The sequence below is a fragment of the Aythya marila genome (assembly GCF_965140915.1).
Source record: "Aythya marila genome assembly, chromosome: 2".
In the NCBI taxonomy this organism is placed as follows: domain Eukaryota; kingdom Metazoa; phylum Chordata; class Aves; order Anseriformes; family Anatidae; genus Aythya; species Aythya marila.
Genome location: NC_139043.1, coordinates 8,845,177 through 8,872,884, shown reverse-complemented (window position 1 = coordinate 8,872,884; position 27,708 = coordinate 8,845,177). Strand labels below are relative to the sequence as shown.

The 27,708-nt window shown below is 39.7% G+C and overlaps 1 protein-coding gene across 7 annotated transcripts in view; it reads right to left on the bottom strand.

The window, feature by feature from the left end:
* RBM33 (RNA binding motif protein 33) overlaps positions 1-21,791 on the bottom strand; it is a 100,528-nt gene extending 78,737 nt beyond the window's left edge. For all 7 annotated transcript variants that reach the window (XM_082753687.1, XM_082753688.1, XM_082753690.1 and 4 more), the window contains exons 1-6: positions 21,551-21,791; positions 12,051-12,129; positions 6,848-6,896; positions 4,725-4,801; positions 2,364-2,655; positions 1,134-1,241 (exon numbers count right to left, since the gene is read on the bottom strand). In XM_082753687.1, the coding sequence (XP_082609813.1) occupies positions 1,134-1,241; positions 2,364-2,655; positions 4,725-4,801; positions 6,848-6,896; positions 12,051-12,129; positions 21,551-21,578 (633 nt within the window). In that variant the 5' untranslated portion in view covers positions 21,579-21,791. The remainder of the gene's footprint in view (positions 1-1,133; positions 1,242-2,363; positions 2,656-4,724; positions 4,802-6,847; positions 6,897-12,050; positions 12,130-21,550) is intronic.
* Between the last annotated feature and the right edge of the window lie 5,917 nt (positions 21,792-27,708).

Sequence of the window (27,708 nt, the reverse complement as noted above, 5' to 3'; positions counted from 1 at the left end):
ACTGCTTATAAAACACCAGGAAGAAACCATTTACCAGTGAATGGACAAAAAAAAATAGATCTCTAAATGCTGTAAAGTTTTTTGGAAGGGTAATTTAATTTTTAAAAAATAAACTACATTTAAGGTATATTTGGTATATAGACTGTCATGACTGCACAGAAGAGTGAACAATATAGCTGGGTTCCTTTCAAGGTGTCTCTGTTCCTCTACCAAAAGATGCTGGTTTATTATCATTTTGATGCAACTAAAGAATCTCACAGCACACCCATTTGTTAGAACCTTACAGAAAAATGCTGCTTTGTCTTTGAGGAATTAATTTTCTGATGAGCTCAGGCTCCAAAGAGGGAACACACTCTGACTACACTTCTCAGCAGGTATTACACTCAATCCTATTTAATTAAGAACTGGATAAAAGTAATATGAAAACAGATTCCTGGTGGGGAAAGGAAAAAAAATCCCTTTGCAATCCACACCAAAAGCCTGCTGCAAATTACTAACAGGTATGATACCATTGTTTCAGACTATACCGAGTGAACATATACCTGACAGCTTTTGGCATAAGCTTTCTTCTTGCAAATGATGGAACTCATCTTCTTTCCCAATCAAAGAACTAAAATTAACTTCATAAGAAATTCTGTCCCAATACAACTTCTTTCAAAACAATCTGATCTTTGCCTTTCTGACATACAGAACATTTTATGTTCACGCTCCTCAAAATGGGATACCTGAGAGCTATACACACTTAACAGCAGTGAATTATCTGTCTGGAAAATGATGCACCGTAACCACCTGAGATTTTAACAGACAACCTAAATATGACGCAGTGTTACTATCATTTTCCTACTAAAAAGCATCCCTGAAGTTTCTAATGCTGAAGCAAAGATGAAATATTGTCACTATGAGCTCTCCCTTACAATTTTCAGCCCAAGAGGCACTTTTTTTTTTTTTTTTTCAAATTTTTAAATGCCAGACAATATAGATGCTATCGCCACTTACCCTACATAAAGAGTAATGCCACCAAAAATCCAACGTTGGCAAAGCTGCATCAGCTCTTGCCCACCGATATTCACAATTCCAGAAATTCAAATTCTGAAAAATCATTAATTTGATTGTCCATTAAATTCACCACATACCTCTTCTGATTCATTTGTCATTGTCTGGGGTTCTTCCAGCTCCTCATCAGCTGTATATTCTTGTTCTTCCATTGCTTGTTCATTATATGACTGCATGTAATCTTCATCCTAAAAGAATAATGCAGGAAGATGAAAAGACATAGGCAAACTTTACAGAAACACAAACCTGTCAAGAAAAGGTGTCTGTAAGCATTGGTATTGTTACCAGAACTGGAGAGAAGTATTGTATCTATCAACATTCTCAGTTGTAAGTGACAGATCATATAAAGTATAATTACCAGGGCTTTTAACTAGACCATTGCAATATTACCAAAATTATAACCAAAACATTTTCATATCCCAGCAATGTCATCATAAAGATCCTGTCTATTACTGCTTACCCCATCTACTTCTGTATTTCATATCCTTTGATTACAAATTCATATACCAAAAACTGCAGTAATTTCTTTCCAAAGGAAATATGAACCTATAGCACATCTATATTAATATCAGGTTTTAGCTCATCAAAAATGTAAATATTCTTACAAAATTCTGCAATTATTTGTGTTACATGCTGTACAATTCTGAGCAACTCTGTAAAATTCTCAACAATAAAGTAGAGAAAAAGTTTGCTGAGATTTTAAGGCATCTCACTAATCACATACAGTTTTAATTAAAATTGAATAATTTAGCTAGCAATTAAAGGCACCATGTGTTCACTAATACACAGTTTAAATTATACCAAATTATGCAGGTGACATTTTCTGAACTAACCTCCAATCTCTTTATTCAGGTTTAGACAGTTCTCACTTACAAAAAGGATGAACAAGCAGGACATCAATCACTTTGGGATATTAGCACCTTAAAGATGTCTTTAGCAGGTCAATAATCTTTTCACCTTCGAAGGACTTTATCAGATCTTGTCTAAAGCCTGGATAAAAGCTTTTGCATTAAGTACTTCTAACAATTGGCAGTGTATCTCCACCACACAAAGCTGTTTTCTTCCTTAAGGATACAATCCTCAAGGTCATGATTCTCAACTGCCTTCCAGCATGACAAAGGAGCATTACCTACCGCCAAACAAGCTGTCAACACAAACTTTGTCACAGCCTAGATAAAGAAACTGGCAGACAGTGATAATAGGTCTAATTTCCCCTACTCCCTAGGGATGTAAACAGATTTCAAATCAGTCTGAAACCCTATGCACATGAAGCAACGTTATCTTGGAAGATACAATAGAAAGAAACTCACTGGAAATTCATCTAGGGGTTCATTGATTTCAAGGTCTAGCACTTCATCATCTTCTCCAGGCTCTTCCCCATATTCTATTTGGTCTTCTGTCAGTTCAGGATCATTGCCTTCATAATGTCCTTCCTCTGCATACTCTGAAGCATACTCTTCAGGTGCTTCAGATTTGTAACCAATTTCATCTTCCCCTTGGTCGTACTCATGTTCTATTGATTCGTCATTGATGGTCTCAGAGAGTTCGTAGGATGTAAGTAAGCCAGACGTAGCATCGAGGCTAACTGTGACACCTTGGGAACTGTAGTATAGGGGAAAAAGATTCAAAGTTTGAAATATAACAGTCAAGTGCACTCACAAAGACTTCGCAAAACAAAGCCATCAGACATATTCTCTAAGTTGGTAGACAAAATTATACCTCACACACTATTTGACTCCATGCCATACTTTCATAATGCACACCGTCTTGCAGCTTATCACGAACTGCAGGCTATTTGACCAGGGGAATCAAACCAACCAGATGGTTTAACAGGTCAAACTGGCAAAAGTCCTGTTCAGTAACCAAAGCAGGCTGGATTTAATTTTAATTCCAAGACTAACAAAAAATCCACAAAATTACTGTAATTGCATCTGTTTTCCCAATCTCTCAAAATAAACTGGTAAATTAGTTTCTTATTAAATGCATTAATATTGCTCCTTCTTCATTACCTTGAATCCAAACTTATATTTTACGATAGATTTTATGTTCTACATAATGTAAAATATATAGTCAAATTTACAAATACATATGTATGCCTAACACTTAAAATTAGTGACAGCACTGGCACAGACAATGAAAATAGCAATCAAAATGAAAAACAGAAAGGTTATTATCTGGAGAAAAAGCAGAACTCAGAATTTACTGTTTACAATAGCTACTGTCATCAACACATAAAAGGGCGAGTCACCAACTGCAGACTAGTTATAAAAGAAGGGAGAAAAAGCTCTTATTGATTTGAGAGTTCTGGGTACAAGGAAAACAACGATTTATTTTTTTTTTTTAAATTGCATTCCTATTATTTACTATTTTCATAAGTCTGGGGGCACGAGATCCAGGCAGCTTTGAGCAATGTGCATCTATCAGATGGAGAAGATGTAATACAATAACCAAAACATTATGCAGGATTATCATTATCCTCCCAACTGCAGAGGAATTGATGAGTTTCAATGGAAACAAAGGGAGAGGAGTGGACCAAGGCTTTCATATCCTGGCAATAAAGCTGCTAAAAATGCAGAGATCTGCCCGCACTGGGTACCACACTCCTGATACTTCCTCAGCATTAGTGCAGTCATATGGCTATCCCTGCAGCCCACGGCCCAACAAGGAGGAAATTCAGAGGAGAAACAGCAAGGACTAACTGAACTCCCCACATTGAAGGGAATACTCCAACTCTCACTGCTCCAGGGAGGAAAAGAGCAGCTAGTGGAGAGACTGATTGTCTCAATGGTGAGGTATTTCACCCCGCCTTCATCAGTCCAATACAGGGAGATGTCCCTCGTCCTAATCCACACCAAGGATAAAAAGGAGATCTGAAGCAGTACATTCATGTCACTCTGAGAACATACACCTGCACAGCATGACACATCAAGGAAAAGCGGCCAGGAAAGAAAGACCATTAAAAGCAGCAGTGATACTACATCACTTCTCCATCACAAGCATCTTCTAATTCCTTTCAGTCCAGCTTGAAATGTGAAACAATCAGAACTTTTATTTTGATTTGTAATGCCCATAATTAAGTGCTGGATCCGTATCAAAACAGAGTATTCACAGGGCAGGTTCCTCACTTAACTCCCATGGAAGTAAAACCCTGCTCAACCCTACAGACCCCATACAAATTTCCTGTTGTGTATTGTACACAAATATTTAAGCCACAGTTCATGCTTTAGAAACTATGGAGAGCCCCATCTCAAGGTCTCAGGTGGTAAGATACATTTCTAAATGCAGGATGGCAGGAAAAGAACAAGAGATGAAAGCCTACAACAATAGAAAAAGCACAGAACAAGAGCTCTTTAAGTACTTACAAACAGTTCTAAATAGCATAGGAAATGATACGGTTTCTTCTTGAAGCTTTCTGGGTATTTTTTTTTTTATAGATTTGGGCTATGTTAATTTTATTAGATTCGAATAAATAAGCATCATTTTACTGACACATTAACAATGCCACTGAACACATATATACATATAGTAAGTAGTCGATTGAATAAGAAGCAAAACTAAAAGTATGTAATTAGTAACTACTACAGAGTTATTATCAGTACTACTAGTCAAAAACTTATAGGTTATACATATAGCATAATAGTTATTCAAAACACAGGATTTAGAAAAGGTACCCAAATTCGTGCTCCTCTTCATTGTCACTTTGCAGAAGATCATCGTTCAGCTCCTCATCTGACAAGTCTGACTGATTCTAGGTTTTGGAAAAAGTCAATCATGAACATAAAATATGGATACAAACTATACAAACTACTTAATGTTCAGAAGTTTTTGTTTGTTTGTTTTTTAAATGAGGATCCTCAACAAAATTGACTAATTCAACAAGAAAAATACACCACTCGAGATAACAAATCTGTAAATAAATGTTTGATGGTTGAACATAAATTTCCAAAACTCAGATCTGCCCAGCTATCAAGTCTATTCACTGAGGTTTTTCCAAATATAGCCAAAGATGACAATTCACTTGAAGAAATACCAGGATGAGAGAACAGTTAACATTATTTAACTGCCCTGTGACCCTGATACATTAGGCAAGTCAGGAAAAAACAATTTGAATTGCTCTTCTTTTTAATGAGCAGATACTTAGGAGCCTGGAGAAATAATATAATGATATTAAGAACACTGACGAAGTGTTTATATAATGGTATTAAGAACACTGATAAAGTAGTTTTCAGGCGAATTAAGGAAAGAAGAAAATATTGTGCCTTTTTCTGAACTCCTAATTTGTCAAACCATATTTTCAGTTGCTTCATATATTTATTCTGTTTTATTTTGTTTTAAATAATTACACTGTAGGAAGAGATAACTACAGTTTTGCTCAGCAACATTATTTCCATCCCCCTGAAGTAATGGGCGCAGAAAGGTTACACAAGGGTAGACTTATCTAAAAGTACTTGGATGAGATTAAGTAAAAGCAAGTTTAGCCTAAATAGCTCAGGGAAAACTTCCTGAGAAACCTATTATTACTCCACCATTTAAGTCCATACCCAGAGATACTGCTGAGAGCTCTGGAAAACTGAAAATAAGACTAAGAAAAGCAAAAGAACATGTAATACATTGGAGAAATCTAGTATCGCTTTATATTCATACAGTCAAATTTTAGTAAGTAGCTTTATCAACTTTGTTTCAACTACAAAGTTTTAATGTTAAGTGCTTACATTTTTGATAACCAGTAAACTAGTCAACAGGATTTCCTATCTTTTACGGGGATTACTTATAGAATAATTTCACAAAGCTAGCTTCTAACATTTGGAGTGTGAAGCTACATCAATTAAAACTCAACTTTCACCAGATCCATGCTTCTTAAACCTATTAATCTCCAGCTACAACTTTAAGAACTACTTTCTAATTGAACTCATTTAGCAGATAAAGAAGGGAAAGAAGTGACCAGCCAGTTTTGATTTCCCTGTCTCTTCCTGCAGGTATCAGGCAAATACAAACAGACCCAAATCCAAACAAATCCAATCTTTCATGCAGTTCCATTTTGGAAACACGTATCACAGAGTGGAGAGTCTAAAGCAGTCGTAAGCAAACTCATTTATGTTCTCCAACACTAGCTCTTCCCACATCCTTCCTTTACTGTAGGAAGGAAAATCCTCTGCCTACTTGTTATGTAAAGAAGTAGCAAATGAAGTGCAGTGGGTGGATCTTTAATAGACACCACTGACTGCTTTTTTCATTCACTCACCACCCAGAATGTACCAGAGCACCTCAAACAGATCTCGGTATAACACTGCTGGGAGTGAGCGGCACAACAGTACTGATATTTTGACAAATAGCCTTTAATAGCCAGCAAACTGGCAGTTGAAATGAATTATCAGGAATCCTGACCAGCTGCAGGAAGCATATATATAAACACACACGCTTTTTATATCGATGTATTATTATTATTATTTTTAATTAAGTCAATCTGAGATTCAGATAAATTGATTTCGAGAGCCATCTTTTTGGTTTTTTTTTGGATCTGTGTGGTACAAGGAGAAATGCCACCTCAGGAAAAAAAGTACTAAAATTTTATTAAAATCACCACACTTGGAGGTATTTCACAAAAGCAGCAGAGCCTTGGGTTGAAAGTGTCTGGCAAGACAGCAGATCAGATACCTGAGCAAGGTGGCGCTCAGGCTTCAGGGAGGTGACCATATGATTCATAAAAGGCCGTATCAAGTAACTGGAGTGGATGAGCTTAACAAGATTCACATTTCAATATCTGTAACAGTTCACTTCAATGCATCTCTCTTACCTTTTTGCCAGCGAGCAAATCCTCTCCAAGCAAATCATCATCAAGTTCACTGGAATATAATAACAAATTTTGAAAAGTTGAACTTAGAAAACAGAAATAAGCACCACACATGACTTAAAAAACTAACTTGAGATTTGTCACTGACTCCACACAAAGCTTTCCTTTTAACAAAGCATTTAGCAAGCAGGAAAGGATGTTAAATGCATCAGACGAAACACATTAATACTGCCGTTGTGCAAACACTTCATTTTCAGACCATCTCCTTTCCATATCCCTCCGATTTTGACACAGTACATATACCTAGACAAAATGCAGACATTTAAGACACAGCTAGATTCTCCTCCTCAAGGCCATTGGGCATACTGTCCAAACTGTTGTTTCCCACTTCCCCACAGAAGCAGCAGGTAGGACAGTCACATGCTGTAGGCATAACTCAGCCTACAGGCCACTAAGTGGTCCCAGCTTCATTTCAGGAAGGAGGCATCTAGAGGCCACCTGGCTTGGGAGGTGGTAAGGCCTACATCTTTTATAAATGCCCATCTTTTATAAATGAATTTATAAAATGCTTTTATAAATTCAGGAGGAGGAAAGGTCAGACATTTGCTGGACCACAGAAACCAAATACATGGCTCAGTACCTCTTTGAGAGTTGCTAAGAATTCAGGAAATGAAAATACCTGGCTTACTAAACTTCTTCCAACACACACAGTCTCCTACATAAAGAGGATCCAACATGAAGAACTAGTCTCACTATTTAAGATATTAACTATTTAATTTCATTTTGCCTTTAGTCCAGTGCCAGGAATAAAGAGATTCCCCCTTCTATAGAAAATATTTATTACTGACAAATGCTCATATCAGAGCACACACATCCTAACTCTAAAATCAGATGGCAGTGATTTGAAATATGAGCTGTAATTCAAGAACAGGAACCTATTTTAACCTGCATATGTTGGCAGACCTTAAAGAAGAAAAACAACACAGGCCTTGGATATTACATAAAGATTAAATACCTCAAAGTGAGAATGGGAACTAAAGATAGGTTTCACTATACTTGAGTCCACAAGAAAAAGCATATTTGCTACTCTTTTAAAGCAGCTAAGAGGAAATTCATACTGCTGTAATTATGTGTAAGAGTTCTTTAGGATGACACAGAATAGCTGGAATGACACAGGAGCAAATGAGGAAGCCAATCTCAAAACATAAATTAGTACTAGACATTGATAGGTACATGTCTTTAAGACCTAGCTAATGCACAGATAATGCACAAAAAAAAAAAAAAAATACTCTGAGAGAACTGACTGCATTCCACATCATCACTGAATAGGATATTATCAGCAGCACACAGTATTTCTCCATACTGATCTCAAACAATTCCAGGAATGTCTGAACATTAACAACCAGCAACTGCTCTGTGTTCACTGCAATATTAAACAAAAATTGGGACATACGACACATACATCCCAAAGAGTAAAATGGCTAGCATTTAAGTCCTTTATTTCAGAGACAGAAAACTGTATGTAACAGAATGGTTCTGGAAGAGCTTTTAGCCAAACCTGAGGTAGCAAAAAGGCACACTAATCTCTTCAGCACAGAATCAGTAATCTGACAAAAAAAAAAAAACTGACAAAAGCACAAAGATTTGAGAAAATTTCCCAGCACTATGGTCCACCGCTGGCAGCTTTTAATAAAGCTGCACAAACGAAATTCAAATAGACAGCAAGAGTGTGGGTTAGGCATTGGAATGGGCTGCCTAGGAAAGTGGTTGAGTCACCATCCCTGGAGGTCTTTAAAAGACATCTTTTTAAAGATGTAGAGCTCAGTGGTATGGTTTAGTGGAGGACTTGTTACTGCTGGTCAGAGGTTGGACTCTGTGATCTTGGAGGTCTCTTCCAACCTAGATGATTCTGTGGTTCTGTTGTAGCAACATTTAAAGACAAAATGCAAATTCAGCTAGGAAGAAGGTCAGGTCAGAAGGAATGATAAAGATAATGAAAGACTAAATTCATTATCTAAATATAGTTATGGCTATTCAGCATATCACTAAAAAAATCTTTGATTTTTTTTTTTTTTTTTTTTTTAAGACATTTGGTCAATAGAAGTAACTGCATACATACTCTAGATTTTTAAAAAGTCTTTGGCTTGCTACATGGCAGACCAAAAAGTTCGTATGATCACATAAATGAAGCCCATGACAACATGTCAACAGGTTTTCCATACAGTGGTATTCACCATTTGCACTGATGATTTAAAAGAAAAATCAATGTTGGTAACTGCTTGAATTAAAGTAACAGTGAAAAGCCTGAACAGTAAAGCAGACATCATCTCAAACTTCTAACATAACTAAATCTGAAGTTATATATCAGAAAAGAGGGACCAGAACTACCAGATCTATTTAAAGAAACAAACAAAAAACCACCACAGCTACTAAGAGATCTTCAGTTAGCAGAGAAAACCAGATGGTTGGAAGCCAATACCACGCAAAGCCATACAAGAAAAATTAAATTGGAATAAAAGTACACATCTGTGACAGTTCCAAAGGCAACCAATCCTCACTATCATCAGGACACAAAGGTCTTTCCAATACTGCAGTTCTAGGAAAATGGGACAAAAATAATCTAGTTCACTGCTCTCAGAAGAGACAGACCCATTGCCTGCCCTTCCTCACCTCCAATATTCAATGTTCCCATCACTGAATAAATTCAGCTCATCAAATCAGGATGAGAAAATAACATGAAAAATGAAACAACAAAAAGGGAGAAGTTGTCTTTTTCTTCCAAACAGAGAAATGAACTATCTCAGAGGAGGGTCTGAACAAAGAAATTTCTACAAAAATCAACTACTAAATCATTCCTGTCATCTCACAAAATAGCACCAGAACAGCACATTTTTCCCAAACCCAAGCTTTGGGCTACTTAAGAGAGAGAAATGTTTAAGTTAACAGCCCGTGATAAACACATCAGACTATATGGCCCTTTCTGGCCTCTGATTTCATGAGCATGCCTCATTAAACGTGAGCAGTAGCAAGAACAAGTGTTTTGGAAAAGAATTTGTAATAAAAAAGGGTAATGGGAAAAATTCTCCAAGAACAATGTTACATTTGTACTCCAAAATAACATGGGCCTTCCAACTCTCAGCTATCACCCTCTGGTGTTTGGGAACAAAAGAGAGCTGGAAATCCAAAATGGTTTAAATGTCTGGGAGACAGGACTCAGTTAAAAAGCAACACATCAGTGATCAACTCTTTTCTAACTGCCTAACTCCCTCAGCCTCATCCCCCCCCCCCAAAAAAAAAAAATTAGGTTGCAAAACAAAGCATGAGAGACCAAAAAAACCAAAAAGGTCTACTGTGTTTATTCAGCTTTCTTCCCATGCCATATTCAGTAAGGTGTGCCCTATACTGAACCAGGCCAGTAGTTAGAAAAATTCAATTACATTAGGGCAACAACATACCCAGGGGTAAGGCATTTACATGTGCCCAGACAACCACAGAATTTAACACGTCCAAAAGAAAGCCTCGCAATCTAGCAAGAACTATCATTAGAATAATAATAATCCCAACACATTTGCAAATTAAATTATATTCTATCAGATGAAGCTGTAAAAAAAATATTCTCTCAAATGATCAGCAAGATGAAACTCTGGAATCTCTAGCACTGCACCTAAAACCATTTCCCTTACAACTGCACTCAAGAATAAACAAAACATGATTATTCATCGTTTCTAATTACACGTAGCTAATAATAGCAACAAAAACAAGCACATAAATGAAAGAACTTTCTTCTAAAACTGCGTGCTTCAAAGTCTCAACTTAGTGAAAATGCCCTACAGCCTTCCTCAAGTCCTATAAAAATAGCTTTGTCACAGGGCATTCACCTCCAGCAACAAGTTTACAGCTTCTTCCAAAAGAACTGTTGTTTGACTCGCCCACATTTTCCATGGCAGTAAGAGTAAGGCAGCTGAAAAAAATGGGACCAGCCAACATTTAAAAGCCCACCTATTCACACCATGAAGTCAGTTGTACAGGCAAAAAGTTCAGAAAATCGTATTTTAATATAAAAGCATTTGCCTGTGATACAGGCTTTAGTATTCTGGGGTTTCCTGTGCTACCTCAAGCATGACACCACAGCTCTGGGGCTGGGAGGCAGCACAGTACAGTGACCTAGCTTTAACACATTATTTTAATTGCATTCTCAAAGCAGATCAGTTCCTTGATGCAGTTTTCACCATCCAACTCGCAAACAACTGTGCTGGCATGACAGTGCAGCAGATATCCCCCAGAGCAGCAGAACAAACTGTACATTCAAGATATTGTCTGAGTTCCTTAGTCATTCTTCCTCACCTCCTACAGCAGTGAAAACTATTTAACCTAGCAGGAAAGCATGGAAGAGGAAACTAATCCCTCCGGAATGACAATAAGCGTACAGTAGCTGGTTCACTCCCAGGGCTCAGCTCAGTGGAAAACTACTTACAGTACAATTTGTTTACCAGAGTCACAGGAACGATTATTAGATAAGACAAGTTCAATTCAATTTTTTTTTCCCCCTTTTTACAGTGAAACACACTGACCACTGGCAAAGTTTGAACAAGCTTCTCTGCTACTAAAAAGGACTAATAATAAAGCAGTTTAACAAGAAGTGAAAAGCTTCCTACCAGAAAGAACAGACAAGTTTAGCCAGCAGCTAGACTCGTCTTTCGCAGTCAGAGTGCCTTCACATAAAAGGACATGCATTTATTCTCCCCGAAAATAACCAAGTTAGTGCATACTTCTAAATCTTTATAGCAGTTGTATTTTTCAATAGCAGCCTGTATGTAAGCTCAATTACCCTTCAGATTTTGAGAATAAGAATTTAAACATTAAAACCTCTCAAATTCAAGTACCAGACAAAAATCTATTTAAGCTAATCATTAAGACCCTACTAAAGACTTCGAGGAAAAACAAGGCTTTTATTGTAAATTTAATTACACACCACAAATGCTTTATATTTATCTAATTTTAAATGGCATCTCTTCATAGTGCTCTCTAAATTCCTCAAGACAAATATACATTTGGCACAGTCTAGCATCTGCTGACACATGCATAACAACCAACATCTTCATTAGTATCTGAAAGTGCACTACTGTAAATATTAGAATACAAAACGCCAGAACAGCGAAACACAGCGATGTAATACAGAAGCCAAACATGAAAATATTCTACCCACCTGTCCCACTCATCATCTCCAGCTCTTCTTCTCCAAGACCTCTCTGCACCAGGCTTATCAAATTGATCAAAGTCGTCATCTGTAGGGGAAAAAAAAATAAAAGGCAACTACGTGAAATAATCCTTATTGAAATTCAAGGAGGTTTCTGAAGCAACCACTTCAGTCTGGTTTTGTTTGATTTTTAAGATGATGCAATGATAATTTTTTCACTTTGTTTTAACGTGAGAGAACCAGATAAATACTGACTTGTTTCAATAATTAAAAAAATCATGTAAAAAAGCTCATAAAGTTCAAGTACATTGGAGATGAAGGAAATTATGTCTGCCAGTCCTCTGCTCATCTTGGGTGCGACAAGCCTATCTGCCTATCTGCCCACACTGAGCTCTTGCAAGAGTACTTAGAAAAAGGCAGCAGCCACCAGGTTGGCACAAGGCAGGGAAGTACCAGCACCCCCCAAAAAAAAAAGAAGAGAGAAGTCAGGTGTAAAACACCACCAATACCTCAGCTGGGGCATTAAGAAACCTGGAAGCAGGTCACCCTGTACACCTAAGTTTGTACACGCCTTCCAAAATGAGACTGCTGCTCCAAATATTTTTCTCACCAAATAACCTCAGTTTACTTTGTCAGGTCACAAGTTATTCTTTCGCAGCTTAGTTTTTAAATGACAATTTCACTACTTAAAAAGATGAAATCTTCCGTTTATCTGCAAAAGAAATGCCAAATTCATCTGCTCTGTGCAGATATGCAGCTGACTCATCACCTGCACATTGGCAACACAACCTTCAGAACCTCAACCTTCACTCTCCCATTCTCTGGCTACAGCCCAACAGAGAAAACAGACAAGAAATAGAGTTTTTTTTTTACCCATTTTAATGACTTGTGAAAGTCAAATAAATAGACTAATAAAAGTTATGCTCAAGACAAAGGGAAACTGTCTGCAGTTTAATGATCTCCAAAATACAAGAAGCCAAACTACCCAGCCCTTCCAGCCTTACAGTCTGAACTGATGAACACTTAGATGCCATACATCCAGTCATTCTCCTGGCTCAATTTGCACTTAAATCTTTGACTAAATACAACACCAATGATAGACTGATCTTTGTGTTTTGAAGAGCTTTCAAAAAAAAAGTCTTCAGTTCTTTAAACTCAGCTGCAGCATCCTTTGCTGAATATTCCTCACATGCAATGACAAACCTATTCATTTCATACAAGCAAAAAGCAGGTGTTAAGTGACAACAAGAAATTAAAAGGAGGAAAAGACATTAAAATTAAAATTTCTGTTTTGAAAGCTGTTGGTTTAATGATGTTGCCAGAGCTGAATTTTTTATTTTTTATCATACACAGATATTAAAATAAGACTGCTCAATATGAATGATAATGCCATACAAATCGTGTATGGCAACTCACTTCTTCTGGAAGAGTAGATAAAAAACAATTCCCCTCCATCAGGTTCCCCCCTTACTCCCTGTAGATAATTCTGTATTTTAACAAAGCTTCTATACGTTTGCTAATCTACATGGACTAATACCACTGAAACAAACAGTAACCTTACATTTCTCTGCTCAAACATCTACATATCCCAACCTCCTTCAATTCCTATTCCTTTTCCAACCATAGGGAGAAGTCAGACAGATACGCAACCACTTACTTTCTTCTCTTGAACACCAAATTATCCAGTCTTGTGGTCTGTAAAAAATGCCACGTTGCTCTCCTTACACTCAGAAACATGCTGCAGGGACTGTATTTGTCTATTGCTGTTTTAAGAGCACAAATATCCTGCAGTGTCCTTGTTCTTACAGCTGAATTGCAGCAACTGACTTGATGTAACCACCTCTAAAGGTGGTTTAAGGTAACGTGACTGGGTTTGCAGCAACTCAAAGCAGGAGTGTTTGCACACTAACATACCTCAAGACGACAACCACCACCTGGAAGGCAGTATCTTCTTAAGCTTTGCCTGCTCCTTGGAAAGAAATTGCAATTTTGCATCCCAGGCACCACTCTTAGGAGTACAGAGCAGTGAATTAGAAACCAATACAACTCGAGGATGGTATCTTAGCTCTGTCGTGACTCAATTCAGCACTAAACTCTTACACAGATGGACCTTCTGCCAGATTTAAACCCAGACAAAGCTACACATCAAAATCTCCTTTTCTGCTGACATGCCTTTACAGCAAAAAGAAACGCTCTTCAATACAATTCACGCAACTCTTCCAGGCCTGATAGTTGAGTTTCACTGCTATAAAAGTGCTTCAGCTTACCAGCAGTAAAGAATACCAGAAGAGGAACCAAATTCCTGGCATAGACTCCTACTCAGTCAGCAACACAAACCTCCACCCTCCCTCCATCTCTTATAACTTGTCCTAAACTGTCCCATTCTGCTCTTTATTTAAGAGCAACTCCTACCAAAATCCAAAGCTGCATTACATTCCTTCAAAGCCTTTCTCACAAGCCCCCTTGGGCAGGATGCATACAAAGGCTTCCGAAATAACTGGCTGACCTCCATGCAGTGAGTGGGGCTCCTAAGAACCACTCCACATACGTCCCCACCACCTCCTTGCTGCCTTCTCTGTCTCATCACCCACTTACAACACAAAGATTTTGGGGTCAAAGGGAGACAGCTTTTCTTTTGGGGCTTTATACTTGTTTGTTCTGTGACAGCTGATGCAGACAACAAGCATTACAAATTACGCCATTAAGCCCTTGCGTATTGTCAGAGCCCAAAGCAGGCCGTACCTGTCCTTCAGAGAAGCAGGTTACAATAGTCATGCGCCTACAAAGAGCATTCAGTTCCAGCGTCGTGGTTGGTGAGATAGCAAGCACTAAAACAGCTACACAGGTGTAAGGCCTTGCTGTCCACGTGATACCTATAAAACCTCACAGAGGCACCATTTTGTTTTTGTTTTTTTTTTTTCATTTCTGAAGCTGCATTTTTGTTCTGTGTAGGAAATAACATTGGAAAATACCAGTGATCAACAATCAGCATAACATGTATGGATGTTTCTCCTTGAAGAAGTCAATGTTTATGTCACACGCGGTTAAGTGCTCAGAAAATTCATCATCAGTCAGAGCACAAAACCACTGAGAGCAACAGCCAAACACTTTTTTTTTTCTTAAATTCTCAGTTCTACTGTGTTGGAGGTGAGAAAAGGGGAAGGGGGGAAATCCACGCACGTAAGTCTTTTAAGCAGGAAAATGTCCATCACAGGGCATTAAATGTTTTGTACTTCTTCCAGTGGTATCACTGCAGCTAGGAAGGTAGCTGTACATCACAGCTCGTTGGTGAGATTTGCAATGCAATGGCTATGGCTCCTTGTTTCAATGCAACATGGTCACCAAGATGCGCATGGATTAGCAGAGTATCAGCAGCAGGATTCAAACAGGAGCACTAAATACACTGGCGTCCCCCCAGGCAACTTCCAGGCAACGTTGTAAGGAAAAAATCAAGGCCTATCACATACCAAAAAAGCACTGAACGAGGAAGCAGGAAAAACCAGTTATGCAGGAAAAAAAAAAAAAAAAAGAAAAATGATCCAACACTTGGTTCTCCCTCACTGCAGCACTAAGAAAAACACTGTTTTAGAAGCTTCAGAGAAGTTGGAACAGAGACTGCCCAATGCTGCCCGCTTTGTTAGACCCGCCTGCCTCCCCAGGCTCTGGGCAGCTGCAAACCTAAGTACAAAGAGTGCCAAACACACTCAGTTCCCTACACTAAGAAGGTTTCTGTTTGCTTTGTACTTACCCTACTGCAGCAACAGCAGTGCTGTAAGCTGTTCTACAGCTTATTTTCTGCTTTTATGATGTATGACCAGAACTGCTTTTTGTTGGTTCTGTTTTATTATTTTTTCCGTGCTTCCTAAGAACAGCTCATCCACACTAGAAATCCACAGAATTATTTCTTCTTTGGTTACACGGATGGCAGTTTCCTGCTCCCTGGTCTCCCTTTCAATAAAATTTACGCTAATAATTTTCCATGTAAAATGGAAGCCTTAGCTACACAGTCAAGTCTCACAAGCGTAGGAGGTGAATCAGCAAGAACACTGCAGAGCAGAGCTCTTACACATCTTAAAATGGTACCAGCGTAGCCTAAAAAGGTAGTCCCACATAGCAACTGTTGCTAAGATGGAGTATTTTACTGCAATGAGATGGCCAAAACTTCTCGACTAGGAAAAACAGTTGATGACTGCACTGCTCTTGCTACAAATACACCTGCACGCTTTCCGGAACACTAACTACACCTCGTAAACCTCCTTAACAACTCAAAATTTTGTATCTTGGCCCACTTCAATATTTCACTACCATGAATACAAAACTTACTATTTCTTATAGGCACTGAGAAAGCATCAAAGATGTCTCCTTAACCTAAGCAAGATGGAGAAAAGCTATTTCTTGCGACAGTGATCCAATAGTTCAATGGAAAAAAAGCATCACGCTGCTTACCCAACAGGTCTTTTAAAGTAACTATGCTGGACTGCTTCTGGGCAGAACAGAAGGGGTTATTAAAAAAAAAAAAAAGGGGGGGGGGAAATGAAATGAAAAAAGGAAAAGTCATTTACCACATGGTAAAACACTTTTCTATGCCTAGATATAACACTGAATGCAATCACTTCATCTTGATCTATCCCATTTCCCAGCATCGTATTTAAAACGCTCAACAGCATTACAGGCACGAGTCCCCAGGTTAAGAACAGCTTACCAGCCTTTCTTTATGCAGCAGTTTATTTGTTCAGAGTGTTTTTCTTCATATTTCACTGCAAGATGTTACCCAATACACAGGTATTGTGAAGCCCAGACTTCCAGGAACTGAGTACACCACTTAAACGCAAAGCCTAACAGCCAACATCAGTATCTTGCCGTGTCATACGGAGAAATGTCTACAGCACAGGACAGAGATGTAACTGTTCTATTGACACTGACAGAACAAAAACTTCTGGTAACTAATCACAACATCTAGCAGTAAAAACTCAAGGTCAACACGAACTCCTGAACTGAAGCCTGTGATGTAAGCCAAACATTTTGAAGCAAGCTATGAGTCCAGATCACTACCCCATCATGAAAATCATATTCACTTGGACTGCCTCGTGCACAAGAAAACACATGCAGAAATACACCAGACAAACACCAACACTTTGGTTTGTGTGTTCGGGGACAGCCATCATGTAGTCTTTATATTGGTAAACAATTACTCATTCAAGCCTTAAGAATTCAGTGACTAAGTGTTTGTAACAATATAGTAGTTGCACAACACGGCCCTCCACTACTGTATTTCAGGAGTTCTTTCCAAATTATTCGTATAGAATAGTGGTTTGGTTTCTCAAACAAATAAAGTAGAAAAATGAATTTCTACAGGAGACAAGTTATTTTTACCTTCTTAAATATCTTTTTCAGTGTTTGTAATGATGGAAAACAAGTCACTAACTATAAGCAAGAACAGAACTAATAACAATGTGCCACCGGGAACTTAAGTTCTGTCATCAGTGCTTGAAAAAAATATCTTAAACGGAAAGTAAGAAATAAAAAAGAACTTCATCTAAACACAAAAAATGTTTCCAAAGCCCTCTTGGATTTGAAAATATATTTGCTTTGGAAATACATTTTAAAAGTGTCATGGTTCCTTCCCTCATGAGCACACTGAACAGCAAATGAAGGCCAAGAGTTTAAATGAAATCCACATGAGCTTGATTCCCAAATGGCTTTGGACACTGATGAGAAACGTCTACTCTCCAGCATCTCTCATAGCCACCAAATGTTACAGTTGGAACTGAGGCTGCATAACAGCAGCGCATAATAAACGCAACACAGGACCAAATCCACTACTTATCTGGAGGTTTTTTGGGTTGAGCCTGTGACAATCACCACCTTCAGTATTCTAGACAATAAGTTGCATCAGACCTAAAATCTGAGGTTTAGTATTTGATGCAATAAAGCACGGTTCAGCTTCGTCTTTCATTAAAAACAAGTGATGCTATGGTTATGCTCAATTTAGATGACCTTTGGTGAGATAATATTCAGAAAAAATGTAGCTCTTAGTGAAAACTTTTCAAAGAAGCACTAAAATGCTTTAAATTGCCATGTTTAAAGAAAGTCTGCTGTCACAAGCTCACTCAAGTAATGTTTTTTTGGCACTAGTCCTTAGCTAATACAGAAGTCCATGTATTTGTATCTCACAAACTGTGGAGGCCTTTGTCACTTTGGAGTCTGTGTGTGTACATTCCAATACAAAAGCAAGTTATAGCGCCCAGTTGCATCAGTCCACCTAGCGAGCGCAATACCCAGAAACTCAACCATGGCCAACGCTCTACCCACTTCCATCCAGGCATAAATGTAGAATCTGTTTCCAGTCCCTGCGTGCTGCTGTCAAGTAGCCTGAAGTACAACAAATTCAATTTCATTCAGACTGCAGGATATTTACTGTCTTTAAATTGGATAGTGACCCCACAATGCAGGGGAAGGTGCTTGCTGTGCTAGCAGTATTAGCTTTTTAACTATCTTTATTAACAGCAGCACAAGAGTTTTTTATAGCCGCTACATTGCTAAGAATGCAACAGCAGCCTTCAGATTAGTTGAATGACAATCAACTAGTCAAAGTTAATCAACAATCAAAGTTAAACCAATGACAGCTTGAGTTCCAACTGGAGAAATAACAGGCCCAGATGTAGAGAAGCACCCATTCGGCTCCTCTTGGTATAGGACTTCTGAGGAACATGGGAAAGACACGTACGGATTGGACTCTCTTCAGCTGTTTTGCTGTCTCCCACATTCCATCACAGCCCATCATGATTTACTCCAAAGATATGTGCACTCAAAGTAGTCTAGAGGAAAGTTCATCAGAAGCAAATTAACCAGAAAATAAGTTACAATAGCTTCCCTTTGCCTCAGTAAGGGAGGGTTGATGCTTCCCCTGCTTCATGCTGGAAGGGTTCCAGTGGTATCAGATGGCAGACAACCAAGAAGTGTTCCTTGCTTTGTTTTACTGCGGGTTTGCTGTTTAGTTTTGCTGTAAGCACCTCTCACTGAGTAAGATTACTACCATCAATTTACAGCTACATTTTAAATATCACAAAAATCCAGCAGCTACACGACACAGCTGGTGTATTATAAGCAGATGTTGGACTCAACACTCAACATGTTTGCTCTGGTCCTGGTTTTACACGCAAGTTTGCATCAAGCTTGGGAATCGCTGCCTTAACCATATCAATGGACTAATGAGCAACTATCAGCCCTCAGAGTCTCGCGTCATCACTACCAGAGGCATCCTGAACGTACATGTTTCGATACGGGCACTCCAGAATAAGCAGCAGGTTGAATCAGGCCGCACGGCAAAGGAACTTGCAAGTTCATATGAAGTTGTGAATCACTCCCAGAGACCTCACAGGCCACCACGTGAAAGCTTTCCAGTTTATGTTTGTGAAATCTATCACTGCAATAGCCTTAATCATCGTCCTTAGTATCTGGTTACAGAGGTACGTACGAGTACTCTGTTATTAAGAATCAAGCCAGTTCTTCCCAAGAACTTAAAAAAAAAAAAATACATAAATGGCCAGTGAGCCTACACACTCTGTCCAATAGACAATCCTTCCATCGCATCAAATGTACTTGAGATGTTCAGCAGACAAAGCCATTTCATTTTTCAGTCCTGCATCATCTCTTTACAGAAGACTTTAAATTTAATCTGTATCTTCAACCACAAAACTCTTACTTTGACAACTATTACCTTGAAATTATGTCAAATTAACACTCCATTTATTCTGCACTTCTCTTCTAATTGCTTGTAAGCCCATTTTTTAAAAGAAAGCTCTATTGCTATTACGTTAATAATTAAAAGTCTTTGCCCATCCCAAAACCAAAAAAAAAACAAATAGAAATAAGAAACCCTGAGGACTAAATGGAAAACATAAGCTCTGAAAGCCAGAACTTCAACTAACCAAAACCACTTCAGCCAAGTAACCACAAATTCCTGGATTCCTTTTTTCCCCCCACTTACTACTGCTATTGACTTTAGATATCAGCCTCTTTCCAAATAGAGCTGTACGTACCATTGTAGTGTAACTGCCATTTTTTAGGGGGGTTTTGAAGTGTATTTAACAAGTTCCACCAGAAATTTTACTTGACTACTCAGATTAACATGAAGTGACACCTCTGTATTCTTCATTTAGATAAGTGTTGCACAGTGATCGTGCAGGTTAAAACCGTCACTATTTACATGGAGCAAGGATCATATTTAATTGACTGCTATTTTATTGATGAGCTCAGCGTTAATTCTGAACAAACAACTGCCTGCACCCATGTAGCGCAAAAGGCTCCTAATTCAGTTAGACATGAGCAATATTCCATCACAAAACAAAATAAACTAGAAACTGCAACTGCACCCCTTAGTTGAAGGCTGTCTGTTGCATGCACATTTACACAAGTAAACACTCTCACTCAACTTGCAGCAATTATAAGCACAAAAATTCAAGTGCTTAGAAAGTGATGTTTCCTTTAAAATACCCATTCCTTGTAGTACTAGCAAAAAAACTTCTAGATATAGAACATATATGCAAAGTTTACTTCCATAGCAAAAGTAACTGAACCACAGATAATAGCACAAATACTTTTGCAAACTAACTTAAACACTACAATGTAATTAGCACCATTAAACCAATGCTCAACATCCTCAAAATATTACCAATTACTGCTGTCCTTTCTAGCCTTCTTCCCAAAGTTTTCCATTATGAAATTTGGGGATTTCCTCGCAACATTTACCTTCAGCAGCTGTATTTACACACTTTGTTCACCACTGTTAGCTTAACTGGTAGCGGATTGACCACTTTGGCAAGTGATCCTGAGGACCAGCCACACTGTTCTCTGTAATAGCTGCTGACAAGAAAAATTAACTAAAATTATCAGAAGCTTTAGCACAGACAAGGACAGATGCTGTTAACCCTAACAAGCGTTTAACTAACCTGTTAGTCCTTGTGAAAGGAGGGCTCAAAGCACCTGAAATAGATGCGTTCTCTAAACTACATCCCTCTTGAAGATGGGTCGCATGGGCGATCTAAGTCTTTTTTTCTTTAAAATCACTCAATCAAGTGTTTTAATTTTAAAGTCTACCTACTGCACTACCCAGAACAGCCCTGGCTTTTGCCTGTCGCTTAAATACTGCGAGCAGGAACCCAACGGGAGAGCAGTGGCGCGCCCAAGAACCCTAGGACCGAGCACTGATTTCACCTTACGCCTTCCAACCGAGATGCTCTGCTTCGGGATCGTCTGCGAAACAAAATTTTCGTTACTTCTTAGCTTAGACATCAATTATTCGATGGGGACACACTCACGGTGAGCATGAAACCACGATACGTTGCACATCTAAATAAACACGAGCCTAAAACACACCCCACACACCCACCCGGCGCTCCCGAGCCCAAAAAGGCGGCTGAAAAGCCTTCGTGAGGGGAAAGGAGCCGAGGGGGCCCCGCACCCCCTCACCCCTCCGTGAGGCGAGGCCCGGCCCCGCCGCCACCCACCTGCGCCTCCTCCCAGGGCGGCAGCCATGGCTCGTCGCCTCACCCCGGCCAGCTCCCCACACCTCCTCCGAGCCCCGAGCCGCGCTCCGGGGAGCGTTGGGACGGGGGCAAGGCCCCGGGGAAGGGCCCGGCTTCAGCGCCCGGCGGCCGCCCCTCGGCGCGGCCCGGCCGCAGGAGAACAACAAACTACCACAACATGGCGGCCGCCGCCGCTGTCGCCGCCGCCGCGTTGCATGCCGGGACGGCGGCGGACCGGCCCTGCCCCCTCGGGGGAGGACACGGAGGGCGGTGGGCGCCGCCGGTTGGTCAGCCCCGCGCCTTGTGCGCATGCGCCTCGCTCCCTCCCCTCGGCTCAGCCGGCCGGGTGGAGGAGGCGGGAGTGCGCATGTGCAGAGGGGAGGGAGGGAGGAGAGGGGAGGGGGAGGATCAGGGAGGGGACGGGCGCGCATGCGCAGTGCGAGTGGTGGGGCTGGGTGGGGGGGTGGGTGTCATGGCGGCCGCGAGGCGCGCAGGGAGTTTAGAGCGTGGGGAGGGCTGAGGGGACGCGGCTGGGCGGGTGCTGCTCCTCGCCTCCCACACGGCTCTGTGGCACAAGGGCCTGCTCAGACTGTGTGGGGTATCGCTGAAGTGCCATATTTGTGTTAGGTTACACCACTGCTTCAGTAGGCTGGAGGTTCTGCCTGACACCCTGTCTGCAGCTGCCCGTTACATGAGGAGGAAAAATAATTAGCAACAGGGTTGAAGTACACCCCAAAAGGGTTGATTCCTGTTACAAGTGGTTCTCTGTCCTTCAGGGTTTGAGTGTGTGGGGAAGCTAGGCTTGGTTAAAGAGTGATCACTCATGTAGGTCCTGCTTGCATCTCCACTCACGCCTCACCTCTGTGTGTGTTCTTACTTTGCACGTTCAATGTCATAACACGCTAAATCCAATTTAATCGCAGGCTAAACATCCTTTTCTGCCACCCTTTCTGTTGAGTGCTCCCCTCTTGGCTTAACCGTGCTCTCCCTTGTTCCGAAGGCCTAGCGCTCCTGTGCTTACAGGGCGGATCAGTTCCCTAATCCCAAAGGAAAGTAAGCCACCAAAAGGAGCCGTTCGTTTTCTTCCCAATGGGGCAACAGAACTCGCAGCATTACCCACACACCACACTAAACACAGTATAAAAATGTGCCTCAATACACAACAAACTTAGTTTATACTCCTTGTGAAGAAGCCCGATCTGCACTAAAGCAATTTAATGGAGCCTCATATAACAAGACTAGTTCAAGTAACCGGCAAAACTTTCCCAGGTGGATAAGTCCTCATGGAAATAATTAACAATGTTAGTATTTAAATTATCGACATTATCTGATTAAACCCACGCTATGAGAATAGAGAAGTTCTCATGTCACTTTGTTCCAGGCTCCCTGCGGACTCATCTCTGCATTGCATTTGGTCTCATTTTTTAGCTTTGCTTCACAACTGTATGGCTAGAGATTTATTCTTTATATATTACTGCAAACTCACAGCCAAATTCTGACTTTAATTTAGGAAACAGACCATCAGTTGTTGCTGGTAATTTAATACATAGTCCATCTGTCCAGTTCTGATTGCCTTACATAGAGGTAGTAAGTGAAATGTGAACACTACTGTCAGTGGTAAAAACTAGGGTGATTTCAGTGGGACTGGGATTTCAGCCATCACGTCTTGGTATCCATTTTTCTTTTGGGTATCTGTTTTGCAAAACAAAAGGATTCCCTGGCATGGGAGGGAGTTTTGTAGTCTCTTTAAAGGCTACATGGCAAGAATCAGCCAGTCTCAGAAGTAGATTTGTTGCAATTCACAACTCTCTTGTCATAATTCTCTGTATTCTCTCTGGCTGAGGCTAGGAAATGAAATATTAACTGTAAGCAGTATGCACAGTGAGCATCTGAGTGACATTCAGATATGTAAAAGTATATTTGATAGGTATTCAATGCTCTATATTTATGCTTATTTTAATAGCTGATTTGACTTTTTGTGACTATCAATCCAAATGCAAATCAAGTTACCATACATTTCCTTGCATATGCTTAACACAGCTATTAAAGAGGAATAACAGGATAGTTCACTATAGCTATTTGATAGTATATGGGTCCTTAAATAATTTTGTACATCTCTGGTACAAAAAACAGTGGCCATTTCCAGATGTTTGATCAGCAGATGTGGAACGGGGACCCAACTTACAATGACAGAAACAAGTATAGTGGCTGTACTCCTCTTCACTCAGGACTTTCCTCTCTGTGAATTTTCAAATTCCAGGTGCCATAATTGCTCTGAATTGTGCTTAAAAAACTCCAACTCAGTACTATCTAACCTGTGCTATAAAATGCCAGAGCCCTTTCTGTTAGGGGGGTTGACATTCTTGCCCCCTTCTGGAAGTTTTAAATCCATGAATTAAAGTGACTTCATGTGAACTGATCATCAGTTTATTAAATACTTCTGAAGAAGATTTATTACAAAAAAAAAAAAAAAAAAATGATTTATTTGTCAGCATGTCTTCCAAAGCAATTCCAGCTATGATTGGGAATCCTACAGATTGTCTTGCAAGAGGATTAAGTAAACAACTGAGCCAGAACTCAAGAAACCTGTAAACCCAGCTTTGCACTAACATGCTGCATTACTGGGGCAGGTTACCTTGCATCTGCTGCAAGAGATTTTCCTCTGAAAAATGGGGAGAGTAATGCCAAACTATTTTTTTTTTCTGATTGAAATCTTCCAAATTATTATTTTTGTGTGCATGTCCTAACTTCTCTATATTAAACTGCTGTTTCGATTGCAGTACATGCTAACAGTTTTATTTACAGTAGTTTGAGATTTCTTTTTTTTTTTTCCAAAACACTCAATAACTTATTTTTGGAGCAGATGGTTTATTTTAGATCTGTTTGTTTTTCATTTAAATTATTTACTTATTTTTACACACATACTCAAGTGGTTAAAAAGCCATCAGTCAGTAATCTAGTAAAGCACAATTCCAAGTTTAATTCTATTAAACACTTAATATAAAGAAAGTGAGAACAGTGTTATCGGCAGCAAACAGCTCCTAATTCCTTAGAGAAAATATCTTTCTGGCTTATCTTTTACCACAGTGATCTCTTCATGAGCTTTTATTCTAGTTCCACTTGTTGTGGCAAAACCAGGCTGCACATCGTGGTTTCCATAATGTGGGAGGATGGGTTTGTAGCGTTGGGTAGTGGTGTTCTTGTGCTGAGCCTCTCCTGCCTCCCAAAGGGGTGTCTAATTCTGAGGCACCTCTCTCTGTGTGAAGTTAAGCCTGTTTTCAGACTCGTTCTTCCAAATCAGACATTGAGCTGGTGTTTGGTTATTTCAGCCTGTAACGAAACAAATGTTCTGTTGCACCTGACAGGAAATTCTGCATTTAAAGTGTTTAAATGAGAGATATGAAAGCATATTTGCTCTCTTATAGGTGCATTCCTTGTGTAAGACCTTTTGGCAAAGGCAGCAGCCCTCAGAGCCTGCAGTACCTCCTCAAAGATATATGCAGATGAAATAAATCTTTTCTTTGAACATACTCCAGAGAAGGGCAAAAGCAGAGATAGAAATAGAAAGGACGTTGAAAACAAATAGATGTCTTCATGAAGGAGAATAGTATGAGGATTAAAATGAAAATATAAGAAAAAAAAAGTGATAAATTGTGAACAGAAACTTTTAGAGTGTAAAGCAGATGTGGTTTCAGAACTGCAGCCAGTGTTCACATAGATCAGCTTTTATTATAGCTGTAATTTTCACTGTTCTCTTTCCCCCTCCTTGTTACTTATTTACCCACTTGTTGCAGCTTATCTACCTTGTTGACTGTGATCTGCCTGACGCATCTTATTTTGGTTATGATTTCTTCAGAGCAACATGACCCAAGGACTGCTGAAACAGCTGCTAGGGAGGAGAATAGGAGACCTTCTGTGCTGAGAAATGGTCTAAACAAGCGATGTGTCTGTCAAATGTATTATTAATGTGTATTGTGTGGAGTCCCTGGAAAGCTGGTCAGCCACCGAAGATCCAAATCTCAACAGAATGAACGCACTGTTGAAGTAGGCTGTAAAATATATAAATTATTACCAGCACCAGCCCAGGCAGAAGGATATAAATTACAGTCTGGGCTTGATAGCAGCAGCCAGCGAGCAAGGCGAAGGGGAGTGAAGTAATACTGGCCTCCAGATATCCAAGAAGCACAGCCACAAATTTAACTCAGCGTGACATTTGTCTCATATGCATCCCTTGGCTGATTCCCTGTGAACCAAAGGGGAAGGTGCAGCAGGACATCTGCATACACAGGGAGCTTTAGGCTGTAGCTCTGGGTTCTGGTATTGCTTTGAGCATCAGTTTTTGCAATATTTAGTGATCTGGACAAAAGAAGTCAAGAAACTACAGAGGATCCTAGGTGTGAAACGTATTATAAATTGTATTTGTATATATATATATTTATATTTTCAGTTTGGACCCTGTAAGTCTTACTGATCAAGCCTTTGCTATGTTTTATCAGAAGCCATCTGGTGTCAGGGGCAGCAGGTGAATCAGAGTGAAGCTGACACATATAAGGCAGTCCTGCCTCACAAGCATGACTCAGAATAAAGTGTAAAATGTCTAAAATGTCCCATTCTTAGGCAAGAGAGCTGTACGCCATGATAAACTCATCAGAATAAGTGATGGTTAGAAGTGTTTCTTGAGGTTTCCTGACAAGGTGTCAATGTAAGTCATCATTGGCCCTGCCCAAATGCTGAGTTTTGGAAGGACTTTCTTCCTCTGGACCCAGGCTGGCCTACATCACTCTGTAAGGACTGAAAAGAAAAATGACGACTCCAGGCAAACCTCAAAGCATCATAAGCAGCGTTAGTGGCCCAGGATCTTGTGGCCCATACCTGTGAGAAAAGCCCTGTGCTCTCTGGAGCCCCTTTGAACTTAGAGACATTCTGCACAGGTACCAAATGTTAGCTCTAATACGTGAACTTCCAGATCACAGCTTATGTTCCTAAAAACTCCTCATACCAGAAGGCTATAATCCTGTTAAGGGCCTCCGGGAGCTACTGCAATGCAAATAATAGTAGCAATAATTAGCTCTGCTTTAATTGATACTGTGTATTCCTCAAATGTCAATGAAAATTTACTTTGCTAAGCCAACAATTTCTCCCCTGGAACTTTACTGGCTTTTCTAGAATTACACAAGGGGTGAATTTGGATCATTGTTGGTTCCTGGCATAAATTATCAGCTGTTGATTCTTTGCCCTTTAAAACTTGGCAAGCATACAGGAAGAGTTTGCCAGACATGCAAGAACTGGGTCTATGCGTTTATGGGGAAATCCTTAGGGACTACACATAGAAAGGAGTACAATTTGCTAAAAGTACCCAGCTGTGAAATCCAAGCACTCCTGAATACGACTCTAGCAACTCACAGTGTATTTAGACTGCCCTTGATACCTGTGGTTCCTGGAAGCAGGTTTGTTGCCCTCAGATTTAAAAAAGGCTATTCTGAGTTTACAGAATAGCCCTAGCAGGTTTGACTGGCATAATCTGGAGTAGTTTTGTGGTTACTCCTGTTTATCCAAGTAGCAAGTTACTCCCATGGCCAGGGGTTGTCTCTGCTTAACATTGAGAGTGTAGTTCTGAGCATATCATTGGCAGAAATAAGTAAAGATAACACACTTCAAAGCTATTGTCATCTTTGGTATGAACAAGATCCAAGTCTTGATCTTTGTCTTGCTGAACAACCAAGAATTTCATGTCCCATCCTTTATGGACAGACTTCAGTGTCATAGCACTGCTTCAACTGCGTGCTCAGGCACTCCTCGGGGATTCTTCCCAAGGGAAGGATAAATGTTCTCCAGCTCTACCTGTCTAAACATTAGATGCCTCATTTTACTTTAAATGGGCTAAATGGTGAATCTTAGCTACGGGAGATTTGTTGTGATGAAAGAGAAGGGAAAAAAATCCCAGTCATATAGTCTGTATTTTGATAGGGATGAGCAAAGCTGAACGCAGTAGCAGATCTCAGGTCTGAAATTTGCCAAATTTACCAGGAAAAGACTCCTGATTTGCAGATCTTCATATTGCAGGGCCAAAACATTTTGTGTTGCTGTGCCTAATGGGTAATGGTTTTAGGATATAACGGAATATTTCTCTTCTTCAGAGA